The 9,535-nt window shown below is 40.9% G+C and overlaps 1 protein-coding gene across 1 annotated transcript; it reads right to left on the reverse strand.

Annotated features, from left to right (window-relative positions):
• Nucleotides 1-3,524: 3,524 nt before the first annotated feature.
• Nucleotides 3,525-8,303, reverse strand: LOC137562303 (hyaluronidase-1-like). Its single transcript, XM_068273636.1, has 3 exons — nt 7,371-8,303; nt 5,225-5,314; nt 3,525-3,965 (listed from the first exon to the last, which is right to left on the reverse strand). The coding sequence occupies exons 1-3, from the start codon at nt 8,301-8,303 to the stop codon at nt 3,534-3,536; spliced, it is 1,455 nt and encodes a 484-aa protein (XP_068129737.1). The 3' UTR covers nt 3,525-3,533.
• Nucleotides 8,304-9,535: the final 1,232 nt, after the last annotated feature.

The following is a 9,535-nucleotide window of genomic DNA, read 5'->3' on the forward strand; positions in this document are numbered from 1 at the left end:
TGCTAATATTATCAGTATTGAGAACTGAAAGTTGAAGTTTTTTTGGAAACACATTGAACTGCTCAGGTTTGAGCTAATAAAGATCGCCCACATTCCTATATAAAGCCAAACCTGTGATCAACGCTTGATTTATACCTTTTCCACCCCAGATCAAATGTATTATTTAATGCAGCAGCTGCTCTCCCATACCATGTGCAGCCGCTTCTTTCATGTGTAACATCCATGTACAACTTCCCTTCTCCTTTATGTAAAGCTCGTTTGGACAGCATCTCCTCTCTTCCATGTGTAGCTCCACATTTGCAACCTCCTTTTCCATATGTAGCAGCCCATTTTCCATTTCCAGCAGCCCCCATGAGCAGCTGCCCGGGCTTTTGCAGCCTTCTCAGAAATCAGGCCCAGTCTATTTACAAAGAATCAGCCTTCTCATAAGTTTTTAGAAACGATGCAAAATGTGGCCAAAAAAATTGGAGGCCTTTGAAAAAAGGAATGGTTGAAACCTGTTAAGTTTCTATTCTTTAGATGCAAGTTAGGTAGAATTTTACATCAGAACGCTTATAACCTCATGAAACAACTATTAAAAGAAAAAAGCAGTCCTAAAGGTTTTTTTTTTCTAGAGCAGCTAAAAGTTACAGCCTTCTGTTCTCCCCAGAAAACATATGTTAGCCTGATGGGATAACCAAGCTGGATGGGGGATTCCAACAGTGACTAGGGCTGCTCTTTGACACTGAAAGTGACTGGAGCCACACGGTGCTATTGACAGGCGCTGGATCAGCACTGTGCCACTGTGATGCAGGGAGTACACAGGGATTTTACAGTAACTTGTGCTGGGGGAGTACCATCTGTTAACCCATTAAACTAGCAGTGTGTGTGTTACCGTGGCAACGTGTTGGTAATGGGTTAACATCCTGCTCCTCTGGTGCCAGTAATGGTAAAATTGCTGTGCGCACAGCAACTTTACTGCAGTTTTCTGCATCAATAATATCAATAAATTAATTCCTAGGACTTCAGATTTATGGTTTGAGACCCATGACTAAGCTCTTGCTCCTCCATTACTTTGCTAGGCCTTGATTCTTCATATGCCCTTTTGGCCAATGTACAATTAACCACCTTGTTTGAGTTACCGTTCTGTACTATCCAGTCATTCTCTTTTTGATAATTATTCTTTTAACAGTTTTAGTCATTATTTTTATTTCTATATTTATGTTATATTCACTTATTGATTTCATATAGTTCTAAAGTAACATTGGCACCCCCTGCGAGGGAACTTCATAGCTATGCAATATATCATTTGATACTTTCCAAGAAAAGATTTTTTGACACTAGAATGACATCCTGGAAACACATTTTATTTTTATACATCAAGAATAACAAAAGCTGATTTACATTTGCTCTACTACTGCAGCCAGGGAAATAGCAGGAGGCCAGGCAATTGGTTTTGTTTAAACAAAAAATAATTATGGCAACCTCCATATACCTCTCAGTTCAGGTGTACTTTAAAGGACAACTGAAGTGAGAGATATATGGAGGCTGCCTTTTAAGCAATACCAGTTGCCAGGCAGTCCTGCTGACCCTCTGCCTCTAATGCTATTAGGCATAGACCCTGAACAAGCATGCAGCAGATCAGGTGTTTCTGACATTGTCAGATCTGACTAGATTACCGGTAGCTCCATGCTTGTTTCTGGTGTTGTTCAGACACTACTACAGCTTAAGAGATCAGCAGGGCTGCCGGGCAACTGGTATCGTTTAAAAGGAAATAAATACGGCAGCCTCCATATACCTCTCACTATAGTTGTCCTTTTAAACTTTGGATTGCAACTGGGATGGCTTAAGACATTAGTTTCTTATTCCTATATGTATTTCCATCAGGATACTTCTCTCACTTCCTGCCCTAGCAACAAATTGCTGTTAGCTGATCTTCCTGATCCTCCACTTTGGAGTGTATTTTTCATATGCTCTTTGAATAATTTGCTCCATGCTTGTGATAATGTTAGTGGTGCTTTATTGAATTTGTAATACACTTCTAGAAAAAGAAACAGGAAATTCAACTCACAGCAATTCCTTAGGTATACCTAGGACAGAAGATCAAGGAATATCTTTCTAAAGCTTCGTACTCACCATCCGACGGCTTCCGCGATGTCCCCTTGATGACGGTCGTGAGCGATGCCTCTTCCTGTCGGCGGGTTAAAGCACAATGTCACTCGACGTACACGACGGCGCAAGCAAGACTTCCGCGATCGCTGTACTTTGCGCTGTGTCGTCAGGGATCTTAAAGAACCGATCCCCCGCGTCGGTCTGTCGTGATTGGCACGACGCTAGGCGACGTTCGCGATTGTGCGTCTGTACCCACCTTGCGACGTTGTTCGAAAATCGCCGGTCATCGGGAAAATCGTGGGGAAAATCACCAGGTGGGTACGCAGCTTAAAAAGGAGTTATAAAAAAGCAGAACAGATGATGTGGGCTGTGGGGGCTATTGTTATGCAGCTGGAGGGTCCTCCAGAAGGTAACCGCCATTTACGTTTATCTGCCATCCAAGGTATTATTTCTGTGCAATGTAACTTGCATTTGTCATGTTAATCTGTTCTCTCCCTGCGCCACTTGGCACCTCACTTCAGAACGTAGGTAACTGTTTGGTCAGCAGCATTCACATAAAACTCCCCATCCCCAAGTCCTCCAACCTATAGAAGAGGATTGTGATACTATTACAAAGAAGGGATTGAAAACCTCATAAAAAGAAATGATAAGTGCTTAAATAGATGGTTATGTGGATAAATAATAATCAGAATATACAGTGTGTCTAAAATAAAATAAATAAAATGTTTTCTTAATTGATTCATTGAAAATGGCTGTTACTTTCTGGATGACCCTCGTATATATGTCAGTGTCTACAATACCCTAGGTTCCCAACTTGGGATGGGTTTAGGGGGGTACTGAAATCTATTATATTCAGTCTATTACAGTGAATTTTGGCATAAATCAAAATTATAATGAAAGATCAAAATTATAAATTGTACATAGAGATACCTGAATAAGTATTTTAGCTAATTAAAAACATAAGGCAATGTTTTAAAAAGCAGTTATGCACAAATATAGAGTGCTCCTAACAAATGTTTCAAGAGGTACTTGAGATGGCGTTATTCACAATAAGGGGTACTTGGCAAACACCATCTTTCATAAATGGGTACAAAATAATCCTAACATGTATAGTGCTTTTTTCCTGTCAGACTCAAAGCGCTCAAGAGCTGCAGCCACTAAGGGTGCGCTCAAGAGTCCTCACTCCAGTGTAAGGGAGTTTTGACCGAGAATTCCTTACTGAATAGGTACCAACCTTAACTAGGATTCTACCCCTGGTCTCCCATGTCAAAAGCAGAGCCCTTAACCAGTACACTATGCTCTAAGAATGTTGATAGACACATAATGGTAAATACCTGATAGCTATAGATGACAGTTTATTTTAAATTCAGTTAACAAGCTATACTGTTGGCCTTTCAACTTTGCAGGCATAATCTACCATAGCTTCACTGGGAGTGTGCTTATTACGTGGAAATCATTATGAAAATACCAGTGTGAAAAAGTATATAAAACACAAAGCTCAAAGTAATTGATGGTATAGCTGCAGCATTCTTTAGTCTAGGGGCCTTCCTTTGTAACTCACTAGAATCTGGGAATTCACAGAATATCCCGGTCCATCCTTCAAAGCACTGACATACAAACTTGTGTTTCATGTACAAGACGTCTTCCTTTCCATGGTGGCCAGTTACATACCAGCCTTTACCATTCAGATGGGATTTTATCTTAAAGTTTTTAGGATTTAAGTGCAGGTATGCATCTGAATTCTGATTCTTTCTGACACACCTCCCATTTTTCCTACATAAGACTTTGCTGCAAAGTTTAGCAGCTGAAGTTACATTAACAATGTAGTGTCCAAATGGCCCGTCAATATATTTCTTCACCACATTGCAGTTGCCCTGAAAAAAAATAAGAAAACCTTGGATTAGATATATACATATATTTATACAAAAGGTACTTTCTAGCCGGTGACGTACCTAAAGAACCATGTGCTCCAGTGAAAATAGTACTCTGACCCCACCCCTTGTCACCCTGCACTGTATGCATAGAAACTGCAGGATACAGACCACCAAAACCGGCTTTCCAAGAACACTCAATGTGTGAGAGAGATGTAAGCAGAGCAGGGCCGGGCCGAGGCATAGGCTGGAGAGGCTCCAGCCTCAGGGCGCAGTGCAGGAGGGGGCACACAATTCATTCAGCTGTCATTCCTAATTGTGTTTGAAGCAGAAATAAATAAGAAAAGGGGATACATGGCAGTGACTGCAAGCCATATAACTAGATATTAAGGTGTTGGGGAGGTTGTGGCCCCTGTGGCACCTCTTAGTCTAATAGAAATCAGTGTGTGACGGCTGGGGTGGCAGGGATGGAGGGGCGCACTTTGGTGTCTCAGCCTTGGGTGCTGGAGGACCTTGTCCCGGCTCTGAAGCAGAGGAATGGGAATCGTTTGTTATTACAGCTATTATGATTTCATATAGAGGTGATCAATCATTACTACTATAGCACCAATAAAGAACCAGTGCAGTGACTGGGGGAGGGCCCCATGTGGAGCCGCCTTAGGTTCAAGGGCTCTGGTGCAGCCACAACCTCGGCCTCCCTTATTGTTATACACCTGTTTAAAGCTGCTTAGCTAAATCCAGGTACTAAACCAGGTGTATATAGTCCCTAGCATGGATGTAACAATACCCTGTGTGACTCTATTGTGGTGGGGCCCACTCCTGGTTATGAGTAAAGTGGGGTGTGATACATTACCGACTTCCCAGAATGAGACGTCCTCCTGCACTGCTATGTCTATCTGCTTGTGGCTTCCACCCCTGCATGTCAGGGTTTTGCAGGGGGCCCGGCTAGATCAATTCTGCTGGGGGCCCGCAGAGCTCTAGGTATGCCTCTAATCCACAGTGAGGGAATTTAGACATTAAACTATCACCTTTCTTCCTACCTGCAGCACTTCTGCACTCAATGATTAAGCTAAAGTGTGAGTACTCTAGAATTCTCCTGGTCATGTAGTATTATGAAATCCTTCACTGGTGTTTAGGAACACTCTGCTACCACAAGACCTATGGTCAGTAGTTGTAAAATGTAAACCATTAGGCTTGACTATGCTTTTTCAAGCTGTGCTTCAGGGTATAGTAAATACCAAGATAGTCGCTTAATACCTTACCGGTGTGCTGGAGTATTCACTGCCTCCCCACAACACTACTCCTGCTGCCCCTAGTGCAGCACTTTCTCCAATTGTATGAAGTAAATCAACCTGGAAACAAAGGAAATAGGATTTCCGTTACAATTCAGAATGCCATAAAATATATTCATAGTGAAATGTGACATTGCTGCAGGTGAGAAGGTTTTCCCAAGCGTAACTATGATTGTTGCTATGTAGCAAAGAGGGATTAGGACAGTGGCCATAAATTAAACAGATATAGATAGCATTAACAAATGTAGTATATCGGCACTATTAAATAGAACATTTCTATTTTATGCAGGTCAGATATAATTATACTTTTTAAAAAGTGTATCATGCATATTGATTTTCTACAGATTCCATGAACAGTTAGTATAATAACTATGAAGAAGTGAATGTACTTGGTGCAGCACGGTGGCGTAGTAGTTAGCGCTCTTGCCTTGCAACGCTGGTTAGAAAGAATCTCAGCCAGGTCAACATCTGCAAGGAGTTTGTATGTTTTCCCCGTGACTGTGTGGGTTTCCTCCGGGCACTCCAGTTTCCTCCCACATCACAGATAAGTTAATTGGCTTCCCCCTAAATTGGCCCTAGACTACAATACATACACTACATGATACACACATAGACATATGACTATGGTAGGGACTAGATTGTGAGCTCCTCTGAAGGACAGTTAGTTACAAGACAATATACTCTGTACAGCGCTGCGTAATATGTCGGCGCTATATAAATACTTAAATAAATAAAATGTACTTGCATACAGTGGCACACAAATATTATCTGAATGTTGAAGCCTTAACATTGGAGATTTCATAGGTTTCCTTCGAGTGAGCCACCATGCTGTACAAACCAATTTGCACATCTGTTATAAGGACAGTTGAATGAGAAGGGAGACTTGTAGCGTAAAATGTGTAAAACAGTGCCTGGTATTTTTAAAGGAAACCTAACCGGAGGAAAAGCTACCTATGATAAGCACAGAGGTATATTCGTATTGGATCTACATGTAACTCTATGCATTGTTCATTCCTCTCCTCATTCCCCTGGCTCCCCGTAATCACTTCTTCTTTTGGCTTAAGTCAAGTTGTCAGACAGGAAGAGGAAGGCTTGCTATGATGTCCTCCCCTCCATCACCCGCCTATTCCCTCCTCCCCGCACCCCATTTACTCCCCTTAAGAGGAGGGAATGGGAGGCTGCTAGAAGGGATTTGGAACATCACAGGAAGCCTGTCTCTTCCTGTCTGACAATTTGACTTTAGCTAAAAGTCATGTTTTAAAGGAGCCATTGCGGGGCCTGGGGGGAATAAAGAGGAACAGTCAGATTTTGTAAAATCTTGTATCATTGTTTTTGTTGTTTTATATTAAACTACTAACAGGAATGATAGGCCAGCTGTTTTTGCGTCTATCAGAACTATACATCAAGTGCCCTTAGGTAACTGTGTTTAGTAAAGCTATATTTTTATTTAATAGTCCTGTAGCTATATTTTAGGGATGATCAATTAATAATTTAATGTAAATCATAAGCAGCTTGAAACTGGACCAATCAGAATAACGTCCTGTCATTTTTTTATTGGTTGAAGTTCAAGCTGCATAACATTTACTTGGAATTTGAATGCAAAGAGAAATGATTTGCATCTCATTGATTATCCCTACTGTATTTTCTCTTGAGAACTGCACATAGCCAGTGTGCTAGCAAATTGCATGCAAAAATATTGTTGTGTATTCTGTATCCACACACAGGAAATCCAACACATTTATTTGGGTAGGGGCTATGCAGCACTGAACTGAAATGTAAAACTCTTTCCTGGCGCGTATCGTGATGCCAGCCTTCCACAGCACAGCAACATATGGTACCTGGCACACAAAACACACATTCTGTGCCTCCTTGTGCTGCAGTGAAACAGCCTCTGCTATGCAATAAGCTACTCATTAGAACATAAAGCTTTAAATATTGTAGGTTACGTTATTTATAAGGGGAAAAATTGCAAATAGCATTGGCCATACATATAGTAAGTACTGAATGGCTAAAGTTGGGCTCCTGGCGATTAGACCGCCCTCTAAAGGCAGACCTGCAATCTGTTCCTTGTGTGTCCTCACAAGACCCTGTTTCCATATGTAGTTGTTTTACTTACTTGAGACAATGGAAGGAGAGTAAATGAATAAAAAGGTCTTGCGTATGCGTATATTGGCAGTTCATAAGTTCTGCTTGACATTGCAGCAACTCTTGTAGCTTCTTTCAGACGATGATGGACATATTTTTTTGCATTTTGGGTTGATTGAAGAACATCTTCTAGATAAATAGAGGGGAAAAGAGCAGTGCTGTATTTCCACATCCACTGAATGTAATCATTCCGCTTTATTTCAACATCCGGACATTTGCCTGTGTATTTATCAGGATGTTGCTTGTAATCATAGTTGTAGCAATCTGGGAAGAGATAGTAACCCCAGAGGCCATTAGGTCTCACCTGTTGAGTCATAAGAACAGTCTCAGTCATGAAACTCTTTGCACCACCATCAAACTCTTCTTTGCCTTTTTTCTTGAGTAAATCAATGGGCCAGTCTGGATGAAGCTTCTTCACCAATTCAACCGACTTATCTCTATAGATGGCTTTACTTGCCCAATTCCTGTCCCACTGAGGTCTCCAGTTCTCCCAGTCTATGACTCCCAGGCCTTGGAAATCCTTATTTGGTATAAGTCTCATAATATCATCTGTAGCTTTAAGCAGGTGTCTTTTTAGGCTTTGATTTTGTGGTACGCCCCCATTCACAGACTCTCCATCATCAGTGACGTACGGATAATACCCCAGGTGAGTATGATAAAATATTGTTACATTTTGCCCACTCAAGGTTTCATTTGTATTTGCAACAATGTCAAAGACACTGAGGTCCAGGTCAATCTTATATCTGTTTTTACATTGCTGTGTCGGCGCGTTCCAGATGGCAATGAAGGGCTTATTGCGCAGAATAGGGGATGTGGCTTGTTTCAGCCGCTGACCAGTGATTACTGTGCTGAACAGTGCTAATAAAAAGATCAACCATCGAAGACTGGAACTCCTTAATGACATGGCCACAGGATTAATGATGTTTTATTAACCCTGAAATAAAAATAACAAAATTATAATCGTATTCAATTTAAACATACTACTTTGATTTTTTTTTAAATTGGATTTAACAATTATTTATATACATACATCTTCTGTGTTCATTTTCCTCAACAGTTAAAATGACAATGTAATCACATTTGTGTAATGTTTTTTTCTTTAAAGGACAATTGAAGTGAGAAGAAAGGAGGCTGCCATATTTATTTCCTTTTAAACGATACCAGCCCTGCTGATCTTTTTGGCTGCAGTAGTGTCCGAATAACACCAAAAACAAGCATGCAGCTAATTTTGTTAGATCTGACAATAATGTCAGAAACACATGATCTGCATGCTTGTTCAGGGTCTATGGCTAAATATATTAGAGGCAGAGGATCAACAGGATAGCCAGGCAACTAGTATTGCTTAAAAGGAAAGAAATATGGCAGCCTCCATATACCTCTCGCTTTAGCTGTCCTTTAAACGCCATCTCCAGGCACACATCTAAATATACCATCCAATAGTTAATTAATCAGAATGCTAACATTTTACTTTTTTATATGTATGCTGCTGGGTACAAATATTTGAAGTGTGTACAGGATTTAGAGAAATTCAACAGCTTAATATTTTGTCTGGAGTTTGAGGGATGTTCAAACTTTTGCAGTTGATAACTGTTGAAAGACAAACACATTATAACATATAAATTACAAATGCTACACCCACTAGGCCCAAGGCACCTGCCTAGGTTGTGGAGGATGATCCTGCCATGACTAAGGTTATACTGCCCTTCACTCACAGTTTGTTTTCTATTGTTTGAAGCTATCATCTAGTGTATGTTATGTTTTGAATGACTACTGTGTATCTTAATGTTTCAAAGGGATATCAACTGAAAATTGATAGAGGTGCAGGATTGCCCTGTTCAAAACAATAGAATGATATGCCCCATTGATCAACTTTCTACCCCCCACCCAGGGGAGGACTGGGACCTTTTGGCCTGGGGGGACAACACAAACTAGAGGCCCATTTCACGGCATCCCCAGCCCAAAGCCATATCTTTCTTGTGTGCAAATCTTCAAATTGTGATGACTAACAGCCCCAGCCACACACACACACACACACTATGTACCTGATGCCTAACCCCATTTCTCCGCACAATCTACCTGTCTGTGTCTGATGCCTAACCTTAAAGGAGTTATCAGGCTTTTTTTTTTTTTTAATGA

The sequence above is a fragment of the Hyperolius riggenbachi genome, chromosome 3 (assembly GCF_040937935.1).
Source record: "Hyperolius riggenbachi isolate aHypRig1 chromosome 3, aHypRig1.pri, whole genome shotgun sequence".
In the NCBI taxonomy this organism is placed as follows: domain Eukaryota; kingdom Metazoa; phylum Chordata; class Amphibia; order Anura; family Hyperoliidae; genus Hyperolius; species Hyperolius riggenbachi.

Bases quoted from the DNA above. Each gene is read 5' to 3' on its own strand.
- LOC137562303 (XM_068273636.1), bottom strand. From the start codon at position 8,303: ATGTCATTAAGGAGTTCCAGTCTTCGATGGTTGATCTTTTTATTAGCA. The intron at 5,315-7,370 runs GTAAGTAAAACA...CTTTGTTTCCAG, and splicing joins CTCTCCTTCCATTGTCTCAA to GTTGATTTACTTCATACAAT. The intron at 3,966-5,224 runs GTAAGGTATTAA...ATTTTTTTTCAG, and splicing joins GTGAATACTCCAGCACACCG to GGCAACTGCAATGTGGTGAA.